Here is a 16009-nt window from a genome sequence, read left to right as displayed (position 1 = left end):
TCCGAACGGTAACTTTCATTAAAAAGGCATAACTAGCAAGTTGCCAGAGGCTAAACCAAGAAAGTACAACTTAAAAAGAAAAGTTACACCAATCATTTCAAGATAAAGATTTGAAAGACGATCTATTTTTTATCCAAAGATATGCCAATGACTTGATGTTCTCTATTACTTTTAAGAGGTTAAACGAGCTCCTTGAAAAAATGACATCGTTCCTCACCTTCCAAATACACCAACAAGCCGTAACAATGATGCCTAGGAGAACCTTTTCTTTTTGTAACACAACAGGGTCGTGGTGTGAAGATTGAGAAGGTCCCTAATAGAGTGAGCATAGATTGGAGGTGTCTGACACCAAGAGCTAATAGCATTCCAAACTACCATTGCCAGGGGGCACGAAGTAAAAAGATGGCAGGAGATCTCAACACCTTCACCACACAAATCACAGCCAATCGAACCAACAGGTATGTTTCTGAAAGAAAGGCCTCTTTAGTAGCCAGTCTATCCATTGCCGCCTTCCACATGAAAATATTTAATTTCTTTGGCACCCAATTGTTCCAAGGTAACACAAACGAGCCAGAATGACCATAGACTTTAAACAAGGTTGTCTTCATGGAAGCCACCGTGAACGTGCCCGAAGGGTCCCCAAGCCAAACCCAATTGTCTCTAACATCTGAAACCTCAACTTGCCTTAAAAGATTGTTCAAATATGTGAATTCAGCCGTTTCAATAACATTTAAGTTTCGTTTTTTTCCACTTCCAAAACCACGGTTGGTTTTGCCCGTTAAAATATTCCGCAACCATCCTGTTCTTGTGACGTTCTATAGAAAACAGATTTGGGAACTGAGTTTGAGCAGTTGTGGCGCGACCCAACAATCAACCCAAAATCGTATATTTTTCCCGTCTCCAATTTTACCTGTGATGAGATTGGATAGATTGATGGAAACAAGGTAATTTTCCAGCTTTGCAATGGTGTTCCACACTCCAGGGAGACGTTTGGAATGTGGCAAAACAGGCCAAGTTCGATTTGTTCCATGTATCGACAAATAATTTTTCTCCAAAACGCATTTTGCTCGGTTTTAAACCTCCACCACCATTTCATAAGGAGGGCAGTATTTACATCCCGTAAAGGCGTGAGTCCCAAACCGCCCGCTTCGATCGGAGTCCGTAATTTTTTCCCCAACTGACCCAACAAATTTTATTGTTCTCTGCATCGCCCCCCCCCCCCCCCCAAAAAAAAACTTCCTGCGTTTAGCCTCCAATTTGTCGATAATATTAACCGGAGCCTTATAAAGCGAGAAAAAGTATGTCGGCAGGGTCTCCATAACCGACTTCAACAACGTTAGGCGACCCCCGACCGACAAAGTAGAGGACTTCCATCTAGAAAGCATGTTATTAAACGTATCCAAAATATCATCACAATTTGAGATTCGGTTCATATTAGCTCCCACCATGAGACCGAGATATTTGAACGCATCGAGGCAGGAGAACAACCAATAGAGTTGGCTGCGTCTGTAATATCCTGACGATCGACTTTTATACCAAATAAATTAGACTTGTTGAAATTGATTTTGAGCCACCGAGACCAAATAAAAACACCTTAACAAACGGCTCAAGTTCACACGTTATATTGAGACCACTTGCCAATAATAAGGGCGTCATCTGCGTAGAACAAATGGGATAGCAACGGCCCGTTGTTGGGAGTTTTTAATACCATGAAAAAATACCTTTTTCGCTGCACACGATATCATACATGACAAAGCTTCCATTGCGATTATAAACAGAAAAGGGGAAAGGGGATCTCCTTGACGAATGCCTCTTGAAAATTGGAATTCAAAACTCGGCGACCCGTTGACCAACACCGACGACCGAGCCGAAGATAGGATACCCCTAACCCACCTGCGCCATTTGTCGGGAAAGTTCATTTGGGATAGGACCGAATCCAGGAAGTCCCAACTAAGGTGATTAAAAGCTTTCTCAAAGTCAATCTTGAAAATAAATGCTTTTTCTTTCTTCTTTTTTAGCCATGAACACACTTCATTAATAATCAACGACCCATCTATTATGTTCCGATCTTTAACGAAGGCCGATTGGGTATCTGAAATCACAAAACCAATCACCGCTTTTAACCGATTCGCTAAAAGTTTGGAAATAATTTTATTCAAGGAACCGATTAAACTAATGGGGCGGAAATCATTGAAACCGTAAGGGTCGGACACTTTAGGGATTAAGGCGATAAACGAGGCACCGCACCCTTGAGACAACTTCTCAGAAGAAGAAAAGAACATCACAGCATTGCAAATATCAGGACCAATAATCTCCCAAAACCGTTTGATAAATCTGAAGTTAAAACCGTCTGGACCCGGGGCACGGTCAACCCCGCAATCCCACACCGCCGCTTTGATCTCAGAAATGGTAAAAGGAGTGACCAAAGAGGAGGCGTTTGCATCCGAGAGTTTCTTGATATTATGACAATTTAAGAAAGGTCTGTTACGATCAGTTTCTTTGAAGCGCGAAGAGAAGAACTTTTAGAGCTTCTCGTTTTACCAACTTCGGGTTGTTGCACCATTCGCCATTAACATACAGCCCATGAAATCGGTTTTTCAGATTCTCGGCGTTAATGATCCCATGAAAGTAGGCGGAATTGTCGTCTCCAAACGAGGCCATTTAACCGGGCTTTTTGTTTCGCGTCTTTTACCCGTTGCGAACCCAAATCTAAAAGTCGAGCCATACATTCTTCATGAACCCATTGATCTTCTTCGGATAAAGGAGAGGATTCTAAAGCTTCATCTAGGATAGACAACTCTTTAGAAAGACAAACATATAATTCCTCTTCTTTAACCTTCGTCTCACCAATCCATTTTTTAAGCACCTGTTTGAAAAGCTTCAGCTTTTCGATTAAGAACAAGTTAGGGTTCCCATTAAACTCGAAGGTTTCCGAGGCATTCTTGAGAATCATCTCAATATCCGATTTATCAAGCCAAGAATCGAAGAACCTGAGCGGGATAGGGCCATAATCCGCCGGTTGAAACGCCAACACCAAAGGCGAGTGGTCCGAAAGATATCTCGGGAGAGCCGTTAAACAAGCACCCGACCAATTTTCTATGAAAGACGGGCACACAAGAAAACGGTCTAACTTACTAAGCTTTGCCCCTCTCTTTTTTGCACAAGTGAAACGTCTTCCTTTCATGGCAAATTTCGAGAGGTTAACATTGGAGATAAATTCATTGAAATCTCTTGCCTCAACGAATTAAAAACTGAATTTTTTCTATCTTCCGGAGATCTAACTGCGTTGAAATCCCCAAATTCCTTGTCCAAACTCATAGCCGATTTTATCTCTCTCCACAGTTGCCTCTTAGCCGTGAGGCTTTGGGGAGCATAAACATTCAGCAGATTAATCACCAACTTTAGCATCCCACTAGTGAGTAGGAAGTACCTGTTTTTAGTCCATCCGTTTTGACAAACAGGTTAGGATCCCATAAAGAGACAAGACCACCTGATCTTCCTGTCGCGTCCACAAAATCAAAATCAAACTCAAACTCAAACAGGGAATTGCCCAAAAAGGTCGCCAAATTTATACCGGTGATATCCGAAAACTGTGATTCTTGAAAACCCATAAAACCGATTCTATGAATGCGTTTAATTTTTTGTATCCAACCGGGCTTAGAAGGATCGCCCATTCCTCTAATATTAAGTGATAAAAAATTCATTTGTTTACCAGACTTGAACACCTCACCTGAGATTAGAGGACGCACTCGATGGGCGTGATTTTGCAAGTCAACTCCAACAGCTTGACCAACCTCCATAGTGTACTGAAACAATACACTACCGGAGACGCTACCGGAGTGTCATGACTCCGATCAACTTCCGTCGAAACCCGATGGACAGAACCCACAAAACCTGGAGTCCAATGTTTCAACTCTTCTTCAACCCAGACCGAGTGAAACTTTGATTTCCAGCGAATCTTCACTTCTTGGTTGAGTCTGAAAGAATTCTTCGTAATTATGCCCACACTAGCATGAGACAGATTTCCATCCTCAAGGTTGACATTTGAAGAGTGAATGACTCTGCCAAAGCTATTACCGATCAGGTCGATAGTATCTGATTCCCATAAATGGCACGTCAACCCTCTTATGGACTAACCATGCAATTCGCTCAAGTTGGTGTATACTGGTCATCCCAAGGAATTAAAGAAACTAGAAATTGACTCCACCGATCACGATATTTTTCTAAAAAATCAAGTGATAGGTCGGGGCTGTCGAACGAGATGATGAAATTCAAACCCCCCAGATAACTGAGACAATGCCAACTCACCCCATATCCTTAAGAGATTGTTGCAAACCCATTCAAATATTCCAAATTCTTCACCTCTCCTATCAAAGCCTTTTGTTTCCACAACCCGGTAACCTTAGAATCCTTAGATGCAAGGAGAATGGATTTAGTTTGGTTATTGGAGGGCTTAGAATTCAAGAAAGCATCTTTGTAAGATCTCGAGGTCGTTCCGTTTGAATGCACAGGAGGCCAATTTGAAGCCGGAAAGGCGGTCGTCTTTGTTTCCGCTTTCCTGTTATGAATCGTCTTTGAGTCATTGGACTGATTAGCTTGCCATTTATCGTACTTGGCAAGGTCACCCCCACTCTTGCACCTCCAATCGACACATTCTTCATCGAACTCACGAGAGCATCTTTATCTATCACGTTAATGAACCGCAAGAAGCCGAAGTAGTTACCAAGTAAATCCTTTTCCTCCTCGCGACGTAAACCGACACCCCAGACTCACCAAATCCTCCAAAACTTCCTCTTAAGTGCAGACTCATCAATTCCTTTTGGTAGATTGGAGACAAAAATATTGGTTGTAGCAATCTTCCTTTTCCAGACTTGATGTTTGCAAGCCTCCAATTTCTTTGTATATCTTCCTTTGTGCTCCTTCCATCCATGTTGGTAGGTACTGAAGAGGTAGGTCCCAGCAGAGCCCAGTTGGACCCGCAAGACTCACCTTAAACAGGGACGTCTGCGCAGAAAACCAACTGGATCCGCAGGACCAACCATGCTCAGAGACGTGACGTCCTTACGCGCAGTACGCAAGCTGGTCCCGCAGGAAATGCCTCCCAATGGTGAAGGACTCGCCGCCTGTCCCCGCAGCCTCGGATACAAGCCATTAGGGAAGGCCACCCGCGCAGCAAGGCTACACGCACAAGGCACTTAGCTCTCAATCGTTCAGTGTCACCTGAAGGAATGAACGAAGCCGGGAACAATCCCGCACAAGGGCGGGAGGGGGAATACTCCCGCCCAAATAAGCCAGTCCGTACGATACGGGAAGATCTTCTGTACTGTACCTGACGAGGTATGGGAGAAAGATCCGACTAAAGATACGACAGCTTATGGACAACAGTATGGCGAGCAGCATGCTCCTACACTGTGTGTCACTATTAGCCGCTGCCTACTCACCAACTCCTGTCATACCACGTGCGTAGCCGGCAGTTGGTGGAAAAGGAATAGTATCCAGCAGGCCTGGTCGCTATCAGCCGCTACCTACCCACCAACTACCAGCAGGGCACGTGCGTAGGCTACTGTTGGTGAACAGGAACACTGTTGCAGCCGGCCATACCTCCTTGGAAACCTACCTTCGGCTATAAATACCACAAATGGTATGACCATCTCATCTTATCATATCTTATCACATTATCATCATATTATACCTGATATCTGCTCTAGCAATCTCTTAATATACTTTTATATTTAAAGAGCAATCTAGTCTGATTCTCACGCCGGAGGGTGGTCACAAGGAGGAACCCCCCCTTCTCAGTGACGAGCTCACGGTGTCTGTTTTGCAGGTTATCAGAAGAACCATCTTCCAAGGGTCTAACCCCTCGTGGGAAACATCTATCTAACCCCCAGGTTATCAGTAATCTGTCCGGGGTCCGGTTAGTGTTTCTTCATTGGCGCCATCCATGCATAAAGCTAGAACTACATTTTTCTCCAGTTTTTTCAAACTTCTACAAAGATGGTTAGAGAAATTCCGGTAACCACAACCCCAGCTACTGGGGGGAATACCGGTAACACAGTTTTTACAAACACTACCCCGGTTACCCAAGCCGGGGCAAGTGAAGTAAATTTTACGAACACTACCCCAGTTACTCATGCTGGGGCAAGTGCAGTAAATGATCGCCTACCGGGATCCACTGATACCCAGGTTGAGAAACGAAGACTCCCCCCGCCAAACTCTCGATGAAGTCAAGGCATGGGCGGAAGCACGACAAAAGGAATTCCAGGCCGAGTTGAACGAACGCTTGCGTTCCGTACAACAGGCCGACGAATTCGAATACTGGGAGGATGACTCGGAGGAATCCGACTCCGACGCGAACCCTCGCCATAGGGCAAAAGGGAAGCGTAAGGAAATGGAATCCCAACCGAAAAGGCATTTTGGACAAGCCTTCAAACCAAAAAGCACAGATGGAAGTCCACGAGACTTCTCCAAAACGTTCAGACCAAACGTTGCAAATGCAGGAACGTCCAAGTTTGCAAGGGACATTGCGGAAGCAATCGCCCCAAAAAGTGCCAAACAAATGCCTAACATAGGCACATATGACGGTATATCTGATCCAGACGATCATTTGAACAGGTTCATAGCGGGGGCAACCTTCAGCAATTGGACGGAACCCACGTGGTGCTACATGTTCCAAATGACGCTTGTTGGGGCTGCTAGAGCTTGGTTCGATCGTCTACCGGTCAACCACATCTACGACTGGGCAGACTTCCAGCAGAAGTTTAGCCAACACTTCAGCCAGCAACGGAAGTATACCGAGGAGCAATGGACAATCCTCAAATGCATACGAGAGGAAGATGAATCTCTGCCAAACTTCATCAGTCGCTTCAACTCAAAGAAGCTAAGCTTGGGCAATATCAGTGAAGATCTTGTTCGCGCTGCCTTCATCCAGGGCGCGCATGACCCAGAGCTCATCCGCACCCTAACGGGTAAAGATGGCATGCCATCCACATGGGATGCCATCATGACAGCAGCAAAACGCTATGCGGAAACGGAGAAGCAACTGGGTAGAGATCTCCCACAGAGCACAAACCTCTACACTCAGAAGACGAGAGAAGACAATGTCCTCACCGCCCGACTAAATAAAAAGCGGAAGCTAGGCATTTGGCAGTCAAGGGTAAACTTTGACACCTCATCCGGCTTGCAACATCGATTGGGCGGAAGGGATAATGTACAGCCGCACCGGAACTCCAGATGGACGCCACTCACCAAAAGCGTCACTGAGATATTCGCCACTGAAGAGCTCCCGTGGCCAAAGCCTCCAATAATCCGACATCGTCACGATGCTGATCGGAGCAAATACTGTGACTTTCACAAGACAAAAGGCCACAACACTGAAGAATGCATGGACGTAAAAGACATGGTTGAAGCATTTGTCAGAGATGGGACGCTCGCGCACCTCGTGGCGCAATAAAGGCTGAGCAGGCGGGTGCGTGTAGAACCCCAGCTGGGGAAAACACGAATAAAAATTCCAGCTTCAATGTCGAGACTACATGCTGCGTAAAGAACGAGATCCCGAACCAGGTGCGTATCGGCTCGATGGCACTCCCATCCCAACAATATGGAGGGGAGCTTATTTACACAGTTTGCATGTAAATCAATTCCAATTTGTAAAGAAAAGGCCAAGAGCCACTTCTAATGGAAATGATTCTCTTTAGAACATCGAAGCTGATGATTTTACTTTTCTGAACACTAATATGACGATACACATTACGTGAAGTCGTTGCGTGGGAAGGCGGTCCTACCCGCACAAACCCAATAACAGGAAAAAACCTTCACGCAGGTCAGTTGAAGGGGAAAGGTTCAGCACCCAAAAATGAGAGTGCCGGTCTATCCGCACGAATCATAATGAGGAAACTGAACAATAACCTATCAACAACCGCGCGTCGAACGGTTAAACTATGCAACACTGGTGACGGCATTCACATTACGTGAAGTCGTTGCGTGGGAAGGCGGTCCTACCCGCTCAAACCCAATAACAGGAAAAAACCTTCACGCAGGTCAGTTAAAGGGGAAGAGTTCAATTATCCCATTAAATGAAAGTGCCGGTCTATCTGCATGAATCATGAAAGGAAACTGAACACTAACCTATTGACAACCGCGCGTCGAACGGTTCAAAACAAAATTCTTAAAAGGATGAGGAAAACCTACACGCAGGTCAGATAAGGGTAAAGTTTCGCCATCCTACTAAGCGCAAGTGACGGTTCTACCCGCACAATCACGAAAGAGGAAGCAAAACTTCACCTATTATCAACCACGTTCAAAGGTTAACTTATCCTCAAAGGATGAGGAAGACCTACACGCAGGTCAGATAAGGGTAAAGTTTCGCCATCCTACTAAGTGCAAGTGACGGTTCTACCCGCACAATCACGAAAGAGGAAGCAAAACTTCACACCTATTATCAACCACGTTCAAAGGTTAACTTATCCTCAAAAGATGAGGAAAACCTACACGCAGGTCAGATGAAGGTTAAAGTTTAGCCATCCTACTAAGTGCAAGTGACGGTTCTACCCGCACAATCACGAAGGAGGAAGCAAAACTTCAACCCATATCAACCACGTTCAACAGGTTACTTATTCTAAACACTTGGAAAATTGCTAATTTAAACTAAGTATGCAAGTCATAAGTTTATAAAGCAAGAAACCCAAAGAAGGAAATAACAATCTTATACGCAAAAAGATTTATATTTCACAAAAGAATTATTACAAGAATGGCCGGGTAACTACCCGCCTTCAAGAAAATAAATCTATACAAGCTAAAACTATCCTAGCAGTGGGAAGGGATCTTCAGGATCAGGCTTCAGGGCCACTTCCACTTGGACCAGCCCCATCAGTAGAGCGTGGCAGTTCAAGGAAAGCTTTGAGGATAGCTAGCCCATCATCAGCAGCAGCAACTTCGTTTACCTTCTCCACCACCGGATGCGGGAAGGCGGCGTATTGGTTCACCGCTTGGTCATATGCAGCTTCGGTGTCCGCATCGAACAAAGGGAAGTTGGAAGGCGGGACGCCTTTCTCAACGAACCCTAGACCAAGCAGGAAGCCGGCCTTCTCCCCATCCTCATGAGAAGCGTTGAGGGCTGCGCTCATGGCATCATCGTAAGTAGTCTCTGAGAAGACCCGATGCACAACCTACAAAGAAAATACAAGTGTCAAAACACCTATGTACAAAGGAAAGCGTGAAGACGTAAAGCCAAGCATACCTGCGGCAACGCTTCTCGAAGAAGCCATTCCTTGGCAACCAGAGCTTCTTGGAGGGCGGCTTGAGCTTGGGTGCAGGCGCGTTCGGCTTCGCTTTTGTTAAGGTTGTCAAGTAGCACTTCCTTTGCAGCAGCCTCTTCAACGCCCTTAAGCTTCCGCTCGGTGTGATCAAGCACGCCCCTCTGGTCCAGGATCTCTTGAAGCTTCTTGGCATCCTCCATCGCCAAGGCATCATGAGCACGTTGGAGAGCCTCCAATTTGGCCTTGAGCTCCTCGTTCTCCACGCGTAAAGGCTCAGCAACGGCTTCAGCCTTGGTGGCCCTCTCGGTTGCGTTCCTCGCAGTCTCCTTAGCCAGCCGAAGCTGTTCGTTAACAGCTTGGGCAACCTTGGAGCGGGCCTCGAGTCGCGCTTGAACCTCAACCTCGAGGGCCTTGAAGGCCTTCTCCTTCTCCGCAGCAGCTGCGGCCAACTTTTGGTTCTCCTCCCGAAGAGCCCGCGCTTGAGATACATCCTTGGCGCGAGCTGCTTTTAACTTGTCGTTTTCACGACAAAGCAGCTCGACGCGCGGCTGCATCCGGGCCTGGAGAACCCGAAGCTCATTGGTTAGCCTACCCTCCTGGTAGCTAGCCATGGCTTCCCCCAACGCACCATGGGGAGCAGCGTGGCGAGCCCATTCCACGCACTCCACAGGGGTACGAAGGGTTGTTCCTCGGCGTATGTTCCATCGCGGAACATACACTTCATTGGAATCCGACACTGCAAAAAACAAAAAAACAGTTAGGAAAAGATGATAAAAATAAAAGTGAAAAAGGGCCAAAGGAACCCTACGCACCTGTAGGGTCTATAACAGGCCGATAGCCGCCGAACCCATCACCTGAACCCAAAGGAAACCCATCCAAAAGGTCAGGCAGATGGGAAGGTGGCAAAGATTGGCGAGTACTCCCATGCGTACCTGATGGGCCGGCCGTCGGTGCCGGTGGCGGGGGCATGGTGGCAGCCGCCGCAGTCGCTGCCGCAGAATCCGCAGCAATCGTAACCGCCGGCTCGGTGAAAGATGCTGTAAAAATCGCACTTACCACCGGCGGTGACGTCATCTCGGCTGGAACAGTCGGCTCAAGGGACTGAGCAACTGATCCAGCGGAAACAGGCGCAGGCGCCTGGGTCGTCGCCTCAGATAGGCTGACCGAGCCTACCGTCATCGGCGGAGAGGTACTCCTCTGCGCTCCACCCTGGAATGCGCCAACATCCACACCTGCGTAAAGAAAAAAAGTGTTAAAAGACTTGGAAGATTAAACTACGAAGATAAAAGCCAAGAGTTGTACTTACGGGTTTTCTTGAACTTGAACGTACGGACGGGCGGGGATGAACCCGATGGAGCCGGTCTCTTGATGCCGGTCACCGTCGTCGCCATTGGTTCTCCGGAGGTAACAGTCGTAGCCTCCGGAACAGTGGTCTTCTCACCACCGGGGTTCCCCGCCACCTCTTCACTATCTGACTCAGTGTCAGATAGGAGCACTGGATCGGCTGTGGAGGCCGCATTCTCCTTCCCTTTCCCGCCGGCAGCCCTCTTCTTCCGCACTAACGGAGGACCATCTGCGGATTCCTCAGAAGAAGACAGGATGTCAGGAATTCCAGCAGCGGGTACAGCACTGAGGGGTGGAGGAGAGAATAACGCCTTACCTGGCCGCCGGTGGCTCAGGATCTCGTGGCCCAGTGGATAGACCTCCACAAACCGATCCGCTGTTTGCTCCAGGATGGGCAACTCGTTCTCGTCAAGAGCACGAGTACCCACCCGCACGGGACCGTCAGCTTCCCGCGGGTACAGGAGCGACTCCAAATTGTTCCCCTCTGAAAGAAAAGAAACAGTTAGAAGACAAACTCATATCAGCAAGAAAGACAAGACATACCATAAGGAGTAGAGTTCAAACCGCATTCGAGAAGGATGGGAACCTGAGACGCCTCCTTCCATACCCGGCTCATCCCCAGCATCACCATCCCGGACTCCGCAAACCGGTAAACCGGAGATTGGACCCGGGATATCTTCGCAAACCATTCCGCCTCCTGGTAGTTGGTGGCGTGGTGGCTCGGAATTGCTTGGCCATTTTTGAACTTCATGGCAATGGGGACGGCGCGGGCAGAAATGTAGAAGAACTCCCGCTTCCACGATCGGAGACTGCGCTCGGTCGCGCAAATCTTCAAACCCTTGATCCGGGTTGTCAGGGTGTACCACCCCTGGATGCACCTCCAAGTATAGAAGGTCATCAGGCGGTCCACATAGGGCTCAATACCCAGAATCCGGCACACCCACTCGAAGTGCCGGATCTTGGCAATCGCCATCGGATGCACCTCGGTCAGGTGCACACCGTGCCTCTCCAAGACACGATACATAAACTTTGTCAATGGGAACCTAAGGTTCCCATAAACAAAGAATGCAGCATATACCCCGATCTTGCCACTGGGGGCATCGTACACAGTCTGGTGGGGTTCAGGAAACTCAGGCTCAAGAGACTCAAGCATGAATTTCCTGACGACGTACTGGTACTGATCGACAGGTAGAGCACACTGGCACTCGCCAGCAGTACTCCTATCGTCGGCTACAGCTTCAGCATCATGGGAAGACATATTGCAGAGGAAGAAGAAAACGATTTCGGGAAAATGCTTGCCTGAAAAGGGGAGTATTTGCCGGAAATCGCCCTAAAAGATGAAAGAGAAGTGAAGATGTGAATTACAAATGACCCTCTTCCCCCTTTATATAGTGATCGCAATTAATGCGGTGAATTTAATGCGAAGGAAAGAGAAATCGAAGGTGCAATGAAACTATGACACGTGGCAAAGAGCAGGCTGGCAACAGCTGTTGACAGGACGTGTGCCAGCAATTTCGCGGCCACGCGCCCGAAAAATCGCGCCCACGCGCCTGAAAAAGCGTCTGGAATGACCATATAATGTCACGTCACCATAACTTCCTGCACGTCCTGACACAGTCAGAAGAGACCGTCGCACGACGTTTCAGAGGTTTGGACTGTTCCTATCTTTCCACCAACCTTTCGAATTACAAAATTCAAAATTTGAAAATATTAAAAAGTAAGCGGGAAAATACCCCTTACCTTGGCAAACAAGTAACCGTAAGACGGATGCGGGTACAGTGTAAAGGCAAAACCCTTCACATACCTAGCACCCGCAGGGAATTGAAGCCAAGTAAATTTTGGCGAACAAGTAACCGTAAGACGGATGCGGGTACAGTGTAAAGGCAAAACCCTTCACATACCTAGCACCCGCAGGGAATTGAAGCCAAGTAAATTTTGGCGAACAAGTAACCGTAAGACGGATGCGGGTACAGTGTAAAGGCAAAACCCTTCACATACCTAGCACCCGCAGGGAATTGAAGCCAAATATTCCTCGGCAACCAAGTAACTATAAGACGGGTGCGGGTACAGTGTAAAGACAAAACCCTTCACATACCTAGCACCCGCAGGGAATTGACGCAAGGAATACCTTGGAAGTAAAGTAACCGTAAGACGAGCGCTGGTACAGTGTTAAGGCAAAACCCTTCACATATCTAGCGCTCCGCTGGGAATTGAAACCAAGAAGGATCTTCTGGGCAATGCTTGCGGAAACAGAAATAACATCCCCGCATAGCGGGAACGTCGAGAACTACGTTGTTTGAAGCTCCAGGATGGAATTGGTGGTTTTAACATAATTGATCACTATGTTCAAAACTACCAAAACCTCATGGAGAGTCCACACAAGTGGGACTCAACGCTCCTGACTTGCGAGGAGGTTACAGACCTACCCGCATCATACCCAAAGACCAAGCAGGAAACTCGGGAATTTCTGCAAGTGACAAGGACTTCCGCGGGAAGAATCCCCATGGAAAACCTTAAAAAACCCTTTTCAAAACCCTTTGCTTAAGTCCAAAAGTTCACCTCACTTTATTAAACACGCATGAGAAGAACATTGGACTGGGGGGACTTGAAGAGGTAGGTCCCAGCAGAGCCCAGTTGGACCCGCAAGACTCACCTTAAACAGGGACGTCTGCGCAGAAACCAACTGGATCCGCAGGACCAACCATGCTCAGAGACGTGACGTCCTTACGCGTAGTACGCAAGCTGGTCCCGCAGGAAATGCCTCCCAATGGTGAAGGACTCCGCCTGTCCCCGCAGCCTCGGATACAAGCCATTAGGGAAGGCCACCCGCGCAGCAAGGCTACACGCACAAGGCACTTAGCTCTCAATCGTTCAGTGTCACCTGAAGGAATGAGCGAAGCCGGGAACAATCCCGCACAAGGGCGGGAGGGGGAATACTCCCGCCCAAATAAGCCAGTCCGTACGATACGGGAAGATCTTCTGTACTGTACCTGACGAGGTATGGGAAAAAGATCCGACTAAAGATACGACAGCTTATGGACAACAGTATGGCGAGCAGCATGCTCCTACACTGTGTGTCACTATTAGCCGCTGCCTACTCACCAACTCCTGTCATACCACGTGCGTAGCCGGCAGTTGGTGGAAAAGGAATAGTATACAGCAGGCCTGGTCGCTATCAGCCGCTACCTACCCACCAACTACCAGCAGGGCACGTGCGTAGGCTACTGTTGGTGAACAGGAACACTGTTGCAGTCGGCCATACCTCCTTAGAAACCTACCTTCGGCTATAAATACCACAAATGGTATGACCATCTCATCTTATCATATCTTATCACATTATCATCATATTATACCTGATATCTGCTCTAGCAATCTCTTAATATACTTTTATATTTAAAGAGCAATCTAGTCTGATTCTCACGCCGGAGGGTGGTCACAAGGAGGAACCCCCCCCCTTCTCAGTGACGAGCTCACGGTGTCTGTTTTGCAGGTTATCAGAAGAACCATCTTCCAAGGGTCTAACCCCTCGTGGGAAACATCTATCTAACCCCCAGGTTATCAGTAATCTGTCCGGGTTCCGGTTAGTGTTTCTTCAGGTACCGTGGTTATCATCAATTCTTGTTGAATGTAACATCCTGAATATTATAATGATAAATAAAGAGAGTTACGTTTAGTGATTTCGCGTTATTAATTAAGTAATATCGAGTAAAGAACGGATTATGGACTTAGATTAATTAAGGTGGGTTAAATGGGAATGGGCTTTAGGTCCATGGGCTTTAAGGGATATAAATATCCCCTAAACTAACCTAAAACCCTAAACCCTCATTCATTTCCATCTTATTCTCTACACACTCAAAACACACACACACCCTACACCACCATAAACCTTGCGGCCGAGAGGGAAGAGGGAAAACGAGATCGAGCGAACATCCGTTTGTGGTGGATCTTTGCTATACGAGCCATACACGAAGATCTAGAGTCCATAAGCAAGCTAACGGAGACCGAAAGGTAAGCCGTTTTGCTTTAAAGTTTACAATTTTAGTAACGTTTAACCTTGAAACTTAGAACGGGTATAGATCGGATACAAATGAAACGTAAAGTTGCAAACTTGATGCTAAAACGAACTCGTTAGACCTGCAAACATGTGCGGCTCGTGTAAAATGAACCCTAGATCTAGTAGTAAACGTTCAAGCCTTAAAGATTCATGCTTTATGCTGTTACGTGTTAAGTTTTATCCGAAAATGAACATAAGAATGTTTACGGGTTTGGTTAAACTCACATTCAAGGCTTTCGTGATGAAACGATGATGATTATGGGGTTTGGGGACGAACAGTAGGCCGCAGCTGGATAACTTCGCCTAAGGCCAAGTTCGCTGTCAAGGTTAACTTCGCCTAAGGCCAAGTTCGCCAAGCCTAGGCTTCGCCTGGCTTAAAGTTCGCCATCAGCTAAGTTCGCCCTATATGTTCGCTTCCTAGTTAACTTCACTGGATACATAAGTTCTCTGGTTATATAAGTACGCTGCTATATAACTTCGCCCAAAGCTAAGTTCGCTTAAGGTTTAACTTCGCCAAGTTAACTTCGCCTAAAGTTAAGTTCGCTTGGAAAATAAATTAAAAACCTAATGGAAAATGTGTCAAGACAGTTAATATAAATAAAATTTTTCCAAGCTGACCTGGCAGCTCGACCCCAGCCAGGGGCTCTGCCCCTTGGACCCTGCTAGGGGCTGCCGCCCCTAGACCCCGCTGCCAGGGGCACTGCCCCTGGACCCCCGTTCGTTGTGGGTTATATAAAGATAGAAATACAACATGAGTAGTAGTAGTTAATTGATACATGTAAATATTATACAATTAGCCGTGCACAGCTCAAGAAGGGAATAACGATTAACAGAGAGCGTAACAAGATTCAGGTGAGTTTCTAGCCCCACTTCTGTGTTATGTTTTCGAGGCTGTGTGCATACTCGATATGTTTGTTAATACACTTATCCTAAGTGATAAGTGTATGCCTTATATAAATGATGTAAAATGTATGAATGATTGCTTGTTAGTACGTGAACGATCTTCGGATATTGCACGTACTGTCAGGTTGTAGTGTTACGTATAAGGTAAGTATAATGTATTTGCTTATATGTATGAATGCGATAAAGTTAAAAAACGAAGGAAAGGCATGGTTTAATGGTAACGAAGAGGGACCAGACCCTAATAATATCTGTGATGTTAGGGACCAGACCCTAATAATATCTGTGATGTTAGGGACCAGACCCTAATAATATCTGTGATGTTAGGGACCAGACCCTAATAATATCTGTGATGTTAGGGACCAGACCCTTATAATATCTGTGATGTTAGGGACCAGAACCTTATAATATCTGTGAGGTTATAGGGCGAAAGGCTCTTTAAAACGTATGATTA

General features: G+C 46.8%; 1 protein-coding gene across 1 annotated transcript; it reads right to left on the bottom strand.

Annotated features, from left to right (window-relative positions):
* Nucleotides 1–1721: 1721 nt before the first annotated feature.
* Nucleotides 1722–3800, bottom strand: LOC143602010 (uncharacterized; the record flags this gene model as incomplete). The annotated part of the gene is made up of 3 exons (XM_077079272.1): nt 3431–3800; nt 2693–3177; nt 1722–2453 (listed from the first exon to the last, which is right to left on the bottom strand). Coding segments are annotated over exons 1-3 (1587 nt in total), but the record flags the coding sequence as incomplete, so codon positions are not given.
* Between the last annotated feature and the right edge of the window lie 12209 nt (nt 3801–16009).

This window comes from Bidens hawaiensis, unplaced genomic scaffold (assembly GCF_021521415.1).
Source record: "Bidens hawaiensis isolate Kalapana, Puna unplaced genomic scaffold, B.hawaiensis_p1.1 tig00057761_1, whole genome shotgun sequence".
Lineage (NCBI taxonomy): Eukaryota > Viridiplantae > Streptophyta > Magnoliopsida > Asterales > Asteraceae > Bidens > Bidens hawaiensis.
This window is presented reverse-complemented; position numbering and strand designations above follow the sequence as displayed.